The 12,968-nt window shown below is 35.2% G+C and overlaps 1 protein-coding gene across 6 annotated transcripts in view; it reads right to left on the minus strand.

Moving 5' to 3' along the window:
• DMXL1 (Dmx like 1) overlaps positions 1-12,968 on the minus strand; it is a 171,301-nt gene that overhangs the window by 34,143 nt on the left and 124,190 nt on the right. For all 6 annotated transcript variants that reach the window (XR_002785899.2, XM_010590471.3, XM_010590465.3 and 3 more), the window contains exons 30-33: positions 7,750-7,880; positions 5,370-5,455; positions 4,385-4,586; positions 2,943-3,060 (exon numbers count right to left, since the gene is read on the minus strand). Coding sequence is in view for 5 of the 6 variants with exons in the window: in XM_010590471.3 (XP_010588773.1) it covers positions 2,943-3,060; positions 4,385-4,586; positions 5,370-5,455; positions 7,750-7,880 (537 nt within the window). In the remaining variant the exon portion in view is untranslated. The remainder of the gene's footprint in view (positions 1-2,942; positions 3,061-4,384; positions 4,587-5,369; positions 5,456-7,749; positions 7,881-12,968) is intronic.

Consider the following 12,968-nt stretch of genomic DNA (forward strand, 5'->3'; position numbering starts at 1 on the left):
ATCATCTCCCATCCAAAATGTGTTGTTGTTTTTGGGCGCCTTTGAGTTGATTTTGACTCATAGCAACCCCACATGACAGAGAACTGTCCCATAGCATTTTCTAGGTTGTAATCTTTACAGCATGAACAGATTGCCTGGTCTTTCTCCTGTAGAGCCACTGGGTGGGTTTGAACTGCCAACCTCTGGGTTAGCAGCTGAGTCTTAACTGTTGCACTACCAGGGCTCCATATCTAAAATACAGGGCCTGTTAATATATCTATTTCCTAATCATCTGGAGAAAAAAAAAATCACAGTGACTTGGACTCAGATGTTTAAGGACAATCATGATTTTATAAAAATAAGAGAGAGAAATTTTGACACCAAAAATAGGCTAGTCAACTTCCCAATAAAGATTAAATATATATATATATTTTTTTTTACCAGATCTACAATCTTAAGATTCTATTTACTTCTATCCAACCCATGGTCGACTATATCAAATTTTTCTTTCCATAGTCCCTTTATCCAAAAATCACTATCTTTAAGATTACCACCATCAGGAACAAAACAACAAAACGATAATAATGAATTACTAATGAATAATAATAATAATAATGAATTACTAATAACTACCAGTAATTGTGCCAGGTTTTAAATAAGTTATATCTACTGCTCAAAACATTGCAAAGTAAGGGGTATTATACTCATTTTGAAGCTAAAGAAGCTAAAATTCAGAGAATTATGTAGCTTACTGATAGTTACAAGCTTTCAGTACAAAACTTGTATTTTTGTTTTTAATTAAAACAATTATAATATAAAAATAATTTAAAAATTATCTTAAGATGTAATGAAACTCTTCAGAAAACCAGGCATAAAATAATAGAAGACTTAAAAATGTAGAGTTGTATTTATTTATCTGCTATCTTTATATATTCTGGCTTGGTTCTGCTATTTTCCTTCCCTTCCATAAATCAACTAGACAATCTAGTGGTTTACTAGTTTTTTGTTTTGTTTTCAGAATTATTTCATTTCTCAGATACACTAAATGTATCACTTTATTTTATACAAACACACACACACATAGGACCCCTTGCCACTGAGCTGATTCTGACTCATAGTGACCCTAGAGGACAGAGTAGAACTGCCCCATAGGGTTTCCAAGGAGGGGCTGGTAGATTTGAACTGCTGACCTTTTGATGTGTCTACACACACACACACAAACACACATATGTGTGCATATATGTTTTTATTTTTATGACTATATTAATGAAGCTTGTAATTAAAAAAGATCTACTTGAAATTATACCAAATTTGCGTACTCATATTATGAGGAGTACCAGAGAAACAAAGGAAGTAACAAAGTAAAACTGCTTGCTATATAGAACAATGCAGCAATGCTTTTTATACTACATCAAGACACTTTAAATTGTACAAAATTATTTTAGGCAAAGGTATATTTAAGGTAAAATAAGAAACATCTCACCAGGAAACATGTTATCAGACACATATAATTAGCCTGACACGCTTATCGAGCACACTCATTGTTAAGTATTTATTCAAACATTTTCTTGAGCTGTTTAATGATAATTCATGTACTAACCTTATTTTACATAAGGTTAAAAAGACATATATTTATTTGCCTTGATTTCAATGTTATACCAAGGTACACAAGGTCAAAAGTCTTTTACATCAGCAAGGACACTACAACTAGTCGAATATTTGCGGATCCCATATTCATGAATTCATCCATTCGCTAAAAAACACCTGTAGTTCTTTTGCAGCAATTTATAGACATGTACATGTGCAGAGTGGTGATAAATTCCCAGCTGAGGTCAAATAAGACTCGTTTGATACTTGCTAATTCTGTATTTGAGAGAACATAACTAAACTAACGTAAATAATGGAAGTCAACTGTATTTTGTTTCCAAAATTGGCTAACTTGAATATATTTACATAATCAGGCAAAAATTAAATAATGGTGTCTATGGTTGACTCTTATAAATTAGTTCTTAAATTGAAAGGCAATGAGATATATGTCATTCTCCTTTTTTTGTCCCAAGGTTACATGCTATCTTGCTTTTTGCCAACTTGAATACTGAGAAGCCATTCTATTTTCTTATTTCTCTGACTGAAATATCTCCTTTTCCTTCCCACTTAAAAAAAAAAACAGTTTTTTTTTTTCATAGTATTTCTGTGCTACTTAAAATGTGGTCTACAGACCAGCTGCTAGTCTCAAACTCTGTTACCAGTCTATAAGGTGATAAGGCATTAACTACATCACTAAGTACATTGTTTAGTTCACCTGATTTTTTTTGTTGTTGTTTACAAAGTTTTAATAACAAAACTTTCTCAATAAAGGATGCGATACGTTAACTTACATTTAGGTACAAATTCCCCACAAAGCATCAAACTGTTACTTTTTAGTAGTACTGAACTAAACGAAGGAAAGTCATCATTATGACAGCAATACCAAGGTATAATCGTTCAGTTATACTGTAATTATAAATTAATCTGAGTTTGCAAAATTTCATTAATTTAAGTGTAATCAATAAAAAAAAAAAATAGAAGATGAAAATGTGTATATCTGAAATGTTTTCAGCATATGAACCCAGTGTCGATTAAACTTCTAAGACAAAATTCTTTTAACCATTACATAAGAATTACAGGAAATTCTAACCTTGTCTCTTAAATTGGTGATCATAACACAGGAAACAAGAAAATGTACAAAATCTTAATTCAAGTAAGATTTTTTGAAAAAATAAGTCCTAAACATATCTGAATTAGTTACTTTCAAAATACTGTTATTCCACTTCTTTTGAATCACTTTTCTAAGCATTAATTGCATATTGTGCTATAAAATGAGTTTTCAAAAGATCTGTGAAAAGCAACTCATTCTTCATGGTTATAAGATAATATAAAAAACTTCAATATTAAAACAGTAAACAGGTTTTAACTTTACAGACCTCATTTAGACACCGTTTCTTTGTGAATATATTTCTGATAAAGGTCTCTTGAATTTCTTCCTGCTTTACCAAATACTGCCAAAGCCTCTTCACAGAAAGTGCCAGATGATGTTTGGATCTACAGAGAGATAGTAAATTTAATTATACACTTCAATGATTTCTGATTAACTTGATCACATTTCCTTGATACTACATGAATGTTTAAGTTAACTAGAGTCAGATCATATCATCAGCCTACTTTTTCTTAAGGAATCAGATAGTAAATATTTTAGGCTTTGTGGACCATCTGGTCTCTGTCACAACTACCCAACTCTGCCGTCAGAGTGGAAAGCAGCCATAAGTAACATGCAGGTGAATGGGTATGCCTGGTAATCCAAAAAACTTTATTTACAAAGACAGAGGGTGGGCTGGGTTTGGCTCTCAGGCCACAGTTTGCAGAGACCCCCGCCCTAGGGGCATGAGATGTAACATAAATAGGTACGTTTCCTGGAAGAGCTCTAGGAGAAGAGATAGCCAAAGTGTGGTCTATGGACTGGTACCAGTCCACAAACTCTTTGTTACCTCTCAACAATGAGGTAAGAGCTTATGCAAGAATGCAACTGAACTGTCACTAAGTCACTAAGCACACTGTTTACTTCAGTTGATCTTTTTTGTAGCAAGACTTTCTTGATGCATCACAGATTGCATTGATTTACCTTCTAGCACCAACTCTTCACCTCCTCACAGCAGTAAAACAGTTTGTTGACCAGCTACTTTGAAAAATACTAATCTAGAGAAGATGTCAGTAAACTACAACCGACAGGCCAAATCCAATAGGCCTTATGTTCTTGAATATAACATTTTGTCAATGGCTGCTTTACATCACAATGGCAGAGTTGAGTAGTTGTGAAAAGACCATATGGCCTGGAAAGCCTAAAACACTTATTATGGGACCTCTGCAGAAAAAGTTTGCTGATTCTGGACTGAATATGCATCACAAAGATAAGAGTCTAGAACAGCAAGTCATATATGTTGTTAGCCGCCATCTAGTTGGCCCCATGACTCATGTACGATGGAAAGAAACGCTGCCCAGTTGTGCGCCATCTCCATGATCATTTGCGAATTGGACTGTTGTGATCTACAGGGTTTTCACTGGCTGATTTTCAAAAGGAGATCTCCAAGCCTTTTTCCCTAATCTGTCTTAGTCTAGAAGTTCTGACGAAGCCTGTTCAGCATCTAAGCAACATGCACCCCTCCACCAACAGACAGGTGGTTGCTGCACATAAGGTGCATTGGTTGGGCATCAAACCTGAGCCTCCCGCATGAAAGGTGAGAATTCTCCACTGCACCACAACTATCCCCAAATTAAATAAAGCCCTTAAATATTTTTCCTCTAAATAATACTTGATAACCTTCTCATCTAGTAGCACCCCTACTTAAAAAGTACCCAAAGGAAAATTTACTTGAAAGGAGTGTTTGTAGGTTCCAGTAAAGCTTTGTGGCGAAGAATTGCAGGACCTGAAGACAAACTCTCTTCAGAGGTGTGACTTGCAATATAGTTTTGAGGTGGCCCACCATGGATTTCAAGTCGTCGGAGAAGAACTTGTTCCCAACATTGCAGAGTTTTTAGAACTGCATGACAAAGTGGTGAGCTAACTGGAAGCTCTAAAAAGTGAAAATAAAAGTGGCCCATTTTTATCTTCTGCAAAAAAACGCTATATTTAATTTTAAGAATGAGTGAGATAAGATACTAAAATACACTTTAGCAGAGGAGATATGGAAAAGGGTGAATGCATGAGAATCCAGAGATTTATAAGAACAATATCATAAATATGTATAGCATTTGAACATAATTAGGTGGCCTAGAATAGCAGAAAAAAGGGTGCTGTAAGTAGAAATTGTATCACAGCCCTAGTACTAGAATTTGGGATTACTTTTATAATTTAAGTTACTGCTATTACCAATTACTGCTTTTGACTTTAATTTCACATGAAAAATATAACTGCAGTTATTGGTATTTTAGTATCTACCTTATTTACATTAATGTAAAATACAGTTCACAGCTGAACCATTTCACGCTTCTTTCTTTTCTGTATAATCTTTTGCTCCTTTGGAGTTACAACTGCTAAGTTTTTACGTTGGCTTAGTATTCTAGGTACCTACCACTATTTCAATCCCCTGACACTCAGCCAGAGCTATAAACATTGTCTCAATATAGTCAATCAAGTCAGGTTCAGTTCCCTTGTTTTCTCGGATACTGCCGTTCTACAATACCTAACAGTATAAGACATATTTACAGGCGGTTGGTTTGGTTAAGAGAAATTTATCTTAGACAATAGGATGCCAGTAAATTTTTTTCTCCACTATTAAAAAATAAAAAAAAAAAAAAAATAGAGAGGAGTAAATTAAAAGCACAGCAACAGTAGTTGATGTTAAGATATTTATTACCTGAGAGATCATGACCTGCAAAGGGATAGAAAATCTTCAAATTGTTGAGCACCAACTGCACCATTGCCAATCGCATCAATGACCAACTGAAAATAAAGCAACAGTGGCTCTGTTAGTTACTTAGATATTAAACAAAGTACACTACTTTTTGACCCAAAAATTCCACTACTAGGAATCTACCTTGTAGATGTACCTCCAGAAAAACAAAATGATATACACCTGTGGTCACTCATGCCAGCATTATTTGTAATAGCAAAAAAGTAGAAACAATTTGATTTTTATACAGTTTGACTTTTGAATCATGTAAATTTTGTATATATTCAAAAAATAAAGTCAACAGAAAAAAAAATTGTACCAGTAAGTAAAAAATAATCATAATAATTCTTCCTTTCAATAAAGAAGTACTCCATCTCCCCTAATATACTTATTTCTTTTGGAAAATTTCTATTTTTTACCACACCATTAATATATTATGTCTTATAAAATATGTACACCTTTCCTATGTAAACATATTGATAGAGATGAGATCATGCACTCTAATTCATGCATAAGGAGACAATGCAGCATTTAGAGCTGGTTATGGGCATTTAAATGTTTATGGTATTTATAATATGCAAAACAGATATTCAATAATATTACCATTCTATTCACTAAAATAAACTAGGTAAACATTTCTTGAAATGCCTTTCAGTTGAGAAACTTTAAAAATGCAGGTAATAGTTTGAAAATTATAGGTAAAGAAAAATAAACATTAACCTATAGTTGTGTAACCTAGAGATGTTGTTGTTAGGTGCTGTCCAGTTGGTTCTGACTCATAGCGACCCTATGTACAAAAGAACCTATAGATAACAACTATTATTTCTTGTCTATACATGTTTGAGTGTACATATATCTACATCCATCTATCTGTCTGTCTTTCTGTCTATATATAAATATACTTTTGCAAAAAAATCTTACAACGCATACTTTTTGAAACTTGTTATCCCCCAATTAACATACTGTGAATAGTTTCCAACATAACTTCGTTATCTTCCTATAATTACATTTTATCACTTGTACAGTATTCCATCATATATTTACATCACAATTTAAACAATTCCTATTTTTTGAGGATGAAATAATGCCAAGATTTCAAACTTGAGTTATGAATTAAAGGGAGAGGAAGTTTGGAAATTCAAGAAAAAGTTACTTATTTTAACAATAAAAAGTATTTCCAGTCTTCATGAATGACTCCAATGATTTTAAGTTTCTACTTTGTAATCCATAGTTCTTCAATCTGAATATCATAGAATCCTAAGTGATCTGTGGAATGAACTTTGAGAAGCCCATGAATCTTCTGAAATTGCACGACTCATTTTGTGTGCCTGAATTTTTGTGAAGAGATGGCCCAAAATTTTTACTAGCTTCTCAGAGATAGCTTATGATCACCCCCACCCTAAATTTAAGAACCATTGCTTTAATTACACTCGAATGCTATAGATTAGTTGTATAAACCCAGTATGTCACTTTACTTTTCCTGGTAAGCTTTTTATGTATAAAATTATGGTGTTACAAATGATCCTTTATAGTCTATGTTGTGCAAGGACTATGAAGACATCTCTTCATGTTTACTAAATTACATACCTAGATATTCTGTATAATTAAAGAAAAAAAAAAAAACCCAAATCATAACAAAGATACTGAGGAGAAAAGCTTAATTAAGAGCATACATAAAAGTTCCATTAATAAAAGTGTACTCTGAGAGACCCTTATTCTGCTGCATATTGCCCACTACACAAGTCTAGATGCACCGTGTATACTGCAGTCCAGTCCCTCACTATGCTCTCTTGACGTTTATGTTAAATATGGTTAGGAATCATTCCATATAAAATCATCTTTTAAGTGATTCCCAATGTACATTATTATTAGCACATTTAAAGTCTCTGAGATATCCTGTAGTAAAAATACTAGTTTGTTGTTATTTAAGCCAGTTTTCCTAAAGTTGTATGTACATGGAAGCCTTTTTAAAGCTAGTACTTACTGACATCTTACAGTATTTCTGTTCTGCTAAAAAGATATTAGATTCTCCAGACTAAAACAATGGAATTTGTTTATCTTAGAGGAACAAACAGCAAAAAGTAATCTCATAGCATGATCTGTGAGGAATGACACAAATTATAGATGATCCACTCATAGATAATCAAAATTTAACTGAGAAATTATTAATAAGGAAAGGAATTTAATCATTTCAACTAAACAAATTTTAGTTATAATGTGTTATAATTCACAAAGCTATTAAGTTCACTTTTGGGTATTAAGTTCACATATATTATTTTAGAAAATATTATTTATATAGCCATGATAAAGTATTTCTTTCAAAGAAGTTTAAAATATTCCATACCTGTATGAATTTGAGTTAGAATGCTCTTGGAGATGGAAATCTGAAGCTAAAATTTCATCATCATCATCATCACTTTCCAGACTCTCCTCTGAATCATATTCTGCTCTACTTTGGGAAGGGGTTAGAAAAGGCTAAAATAAAAAGTTACAGAATTTATCATTCAAATGTCTGATTTAACACATTGAAGCATATAGTTAATACTAATAATTCATCCCACTTTCAGATACTTTATTATAAGAAATTTAAGTAACTAGTAATTGGCTGCTTTCTGTTTTTGGCAGTCTATTTCTTTGATATCACTTTACATAATGCCCTTATTTATTCATCCACTCAAGAAAAAATTATATTAATTACCCAAAATGTGCCAAAGAGTGTACCTGGACAAAAGAATTTTCAAGATGGATAGGGATGGAGCTTACATTTTAGTGGAGAAGACAGGCAGACAACTGAAAACTAAATACAAATTGAATTCTTATGATAAAAAAAAAGGAGAGAGTTGAGATAGGGAACAATAAGGAGGGGATTGAGATAAGCTGGTCATGAAAAGCCTCTATGAAAACTGGCATTTATGGGAGACCTACAGGACAAGGATGGATAAGCCACATAACAAGAGAGAAGAAAAGCAATTTGGACAGTGGAAATAGCATTTAGAAAGGCTCTAATATAGGAAAGAATTTGGTGTGAAAAAAGAATAGTTTGAAGTCTAGTAAGCAAGAGGATGAGCAAGAGGAGGCTGAAGAGAATGGCAGATGACAGATTAGGTAGGGTCTTGAAGACCACGGTAAAGACTGTACTAGAATTCTTCCAATGAGTTTTAGGTAAAGGACAGGCATTGAAATTTAAATATACACAGTTGGCATAGTAGTTAAGTGCTAAGGCTGCTAACTAAAAGGTCAGCAATTTGAATCCACCAGGTGTTCCTTAGAAGCTCTATAGGGCAGTTCTACTCTGTCCTATAGGTTCCTATGAGTTGGAATTGACTCCATGGAAAGGGGTTTGGATACATACATACATATATATATATATATATATTTTTTTTTTTTACTGTTTTTTCAAATTATGCTTTAAGTGAAAGTTTACAGTTCAGGTTAGTTTCTCATATAAAAACTTATACACATTGTTGTGATCCTAGTTACTCTTCCTGTAAAATGACAGCACACTCCTCCGTTCCACCCTGTATTTCCCGTGTCCATTCAACCAGTTCCTGTCCCTTTCTGCCTTCTCATCTCACCTCTGGACAGAGGCTGCCCATTTAGTCTCATGTATCTACTTGAGATAAGAAGCACACTCTTCACAAGTATCATTTTATGTCTTATAGTCCAGTCTAATCTTTGTCTGAAGAGCTGGCTTCAGGGATGGTTTTAGTTTTGGGCTAACATAGTCCAGGGGCCATGTCTTCTGGGATCCCTTCAGTCTCAGTCAGACCATTAAGTCTGGTATTTTTAGTAGAATTTGACTTCTGCATCCCACTTTTCCCCTGCTGCATCAGGGACTTTCTGCTGTGTTCCATGTCAGGGAGGTCATTGGTAGTAGCTGAGCACTATCTAGTTCTTCTGGTCTCAGGCTGATGGAGTCTCTGGTTTATGTGGTCCTTTCTGTCTCCTGGGCTAACAATTTTCCTTGTGTCTTTGGTGTTCTTCATTCTCCTTTGCTGCAGGTGGTTTGGGACCAACGGATGCATCTTAGATGGATACTTGCTAGCTTTCAAGACCCCAGACCACCAAAGTGAGATGCAGAACATTTTCTTAATAAACTTTGTTATGCCAGTTGACCTAGATGTCCCCTGAAACCACGGTCCCCAGGACCCCGTCCCTGCTACTCTGTCCCTCAAAGTATTTAGTAATATTCAGGAAACTTCTTAGGTTTTGGTTTAGTCCAGGTGTGCTGACTTCCCCTGTATTGCATACTGTCCTTCCCTTCACCTAAGATAATTCTTGTCCACTATCTAGTTTTTTTTTTAATCTAGTTAGTGAATAGCCCTCTCCCTCCCTCCCCAGCCTCATAACCATCAAAGAATGTTTTCTTTTGTCTTTAAACCTTTTCTTGAGTTCTTATAATACTGGTCTATACAATATTTGTCCTTTTGTGAATGACTGATTTCATTCAGCGCAACGGCTTCCAGATTCCTCCATGTTATGTTTTGCAGAGTCATCGCTGTTCTTTATCGTTGCAGAGTATTCCATTGTATGAATACACCATAATTTACTTATCCATTCATCCACTAATGGGCACCTAGGTTGTTTCCATTTTTTGGCTGTTGTGAGCAGTGTTGCAATGAACATAAATTATTTTCTGTTTTCTGGATTAATGGTAGCCTTGTTGGAGTGAGATGGTATCTCACTGCAGTTTTGATTTGCATTTCTCTAATGGCTAATGATTGTGACCATTTCCTCACATATCTGTTAGCCGCCTAAATGTCTTCTCTGGTGAAGTGTCTGTCCATATCCTTTGCCCATTTCTTAATTCGGTTGTCCTTCTGTTGTTGAGGTTTTGCAGTAACTTGTAGATTTTAGAGATTAGGCATTGATCAGATTTGTGGTAGCCAAAAATTTTTTCCCAGTCTGTAGGTTGTCTTTTTACTCTTTTGGTAAAGTCTTTGGAGGAACTTAAGTGTTTGATTTTTAGGAGCTCCCAGTTATCTAGTTTCTCTTATGGTGTTTGAGATTGTTAGTAATGTTTTGTATTCTGTTTATGCCATGTATTAGGGCTCCTAGAGTTGTCCTTATTTTTTCTTCCATGATCTTTACTGTTTTAGATTTGATATTTACATCTCTGACCCATTTTGAGTTTTTTTTTTGTGCATGGTGTGAGGTATGGGTTTTGTTTCACTTTTTTGCAGATGGATATCCATGTACACCAGCACCATTTGTTAAAGAGACTGTCTTTTCCTCAATTAATGGACTTTGGGTTTGAGGTATTGATTCTGGATATAGGGGAGTAATCCTAGCATCAACAGGTCTAAATTTAGTGCTGTCATTTTGATGTGCATTTTTTTGTGTTGTTGAAAGCTTTTGTTCTACTTAATTTTCTGTGCAGAGTCTTTATGTTTTTCTTGTATTTTATTTTGATGTGTAGGATTGTTAGTTTCCTTTGTGGTTACCTTAATATTTACTCCTATTTTTCTAAGTTTAAAACAATCTTTATTTCTTTATATCGTCTTGACTTCCCCTCCATATGAAAGATCTATGACTACATTTTTCAGTCCCTCTTTTTTGTTTTAATGTCATCTTTTACATAATGACATCTCTGTTTCTCTATTTTCAATGTTTTAGCTTTAATTTATTTTTGTGACTTCCCTATCTGGGTTGGTATCTGGTTGCTCTGTCTTGTGTTCTAGTCTTGGGTTGTTACTTGATGTTACTGATTTTCTAACTGGACAACTCCTTTTAGTATTTCTTGTAATTCTGGTTTGGTTTTTGCAAATTTCCTACACTTCTGTTTATCTGGAAATGCCCTAATTTCACCCTCATGTTTGAGAGACAGTTTTGCTGGATATATAATTCTTGGCTGGCAATTTTTTTCTGCTCAAGGCTTTATATATGTCTTCCCATTGTCTTCTTGCCTGCGTGGTTTCTGCTGAATAGTCCAAGCTTAGTCTTATTGACTCTCTTAGTAGGTAATGCTTCATTTATCCACTGCCACTCTTAAAATTCTTTATCTTTGGATTTGGCAAGTTTGATTATAGTATGTCTTGGTGATTTTCTTTTGGGATCTACCTTGTGTGGGGTTCGATAAGCATCTTGGATAGATACCTTCTCATCTTTCACAATATCAGGGAAGTTTTCTGCCAACAAATCTTGAACAATTCTCTCTGTATTTTCTGTTATCCCTTCCTGTTCTGGTACTGCAATCACTCGTAGGTTACTCCTCTTGATAGAGTCCCACACAATTCTTAGAGTGTCTTCATTTTTTAAAATTCTTTTATCTGATTTCTCCTCAAGTAAGTTGGTGTCAAGTGTTTTATCTTCAATCTCACTAACTCTGAATTCCATTGCCTCAATTCTGCTTCTATGCCTTTGTGCCGAATTGTCTAATTCTGAAAATTTATTGCTAATCCTCTGGATTTCTGTTTGCTGCCTCTCTACGGATTCTTGCAGCCTGTTAAATTTGTCATTATGCTCTTCTATAACCTTAAGTTCCTCTATTGCTTTGTCTGTGTGCTCCTTGGCTTGTTCTGCACTTTGCCTGTTCTCCTTCCTGTTGTCTTGAAGAGCTTTGTATATTAATCTTTTGTATTCTACCTCTGGAACTCCGAAGAAGTTCTCTTCCTCTGGAAGATTTCTTGATTCTTTGTCTGGGAGCTTGCTGAAGCCATTGTGGTCTGTCTCTTTATGTGATTTGATATTGACTGTTGTCTCTAAGGCATGAATAAGTTATTATGTTTATTTATTTTATCTTTGCTTACTGTCCTAGCTTCTTATTTTGTTTTGATACGCCCAAATAGGCTGCTCGTGTGGGCTAGCTTGATTATTGGTGCCTTTGAAGCTCTAATGTCCTGTCACCAGGTGGTTAGATCTGTTACAAGGTATGTGAGCCCAGGAGTCTACTGACTTTTACTTTATGGATTCAGCTCAAGTGTTCAGGTTGCTGATCACGAAGTGTGTGGTACACACTCTCACCTATAGCCCTAGATGTGCAGAGGTGATTGGTGTAGGCACACATATCTGGCTGTATTAAGGGGTCACGTGGCAGGCAAGGCAGGGGGCTGACAGCAGCCCTGAGCATCTGAGAGGAAAGCATGTCCCTGTTCCCCAGAGTGTGTACATGGGTGGGTTTTACATCTTCACTGTGGGCACCCAAGGTTGTTGGCTGTACGGACTGGGAGGCACCACTTATTCTTGGACCCCTGTTGTGGGTGGCTAGGTGGCATGGGTGGAACCACTAGTCCTCAAGCCCCTGTGAAATTTATATTTTAACACTATCACTATGATCACTCTGTGATGAGAGAAATGTCAAATGATAAGAGTGGAAATGGAGGGAACAGTAACTAAGACCAGAGTTGGCAGCCCAGATAGAGGTGGTAATGACTGAGATGGAGAGAAGCAACAGATTCAAGGTATATTTTGGAAAGAGCACTAGCAAGATTTGGTGATAGATCTGGGGAGCAAGGGAGGAAAAAAAAAAAAGATTTCTGGATTTCTGGCATGAGCAGCTCTCAGGACGATAAAGACGCCATTTACTAAAATGAGAAGATTTTGGGGTAGGATGAGAGGTCTTTG

Source organism: Loxodonta africana, chromosome 2 (assembly GCF_030014295.1).
Source record: "Loxodonta africana isolate mLoxAfr1 chromosome 2, mLoxAfr1.hap2, whole genome shotgun sequence".
Classification (NCBI taxonomy): domain Eukaryota; kingdom Metazoa; phylum Chordata; class Mammalia; order Proboscidea; family Elephantidae; genus Loxodonta; species Loxodonta africana.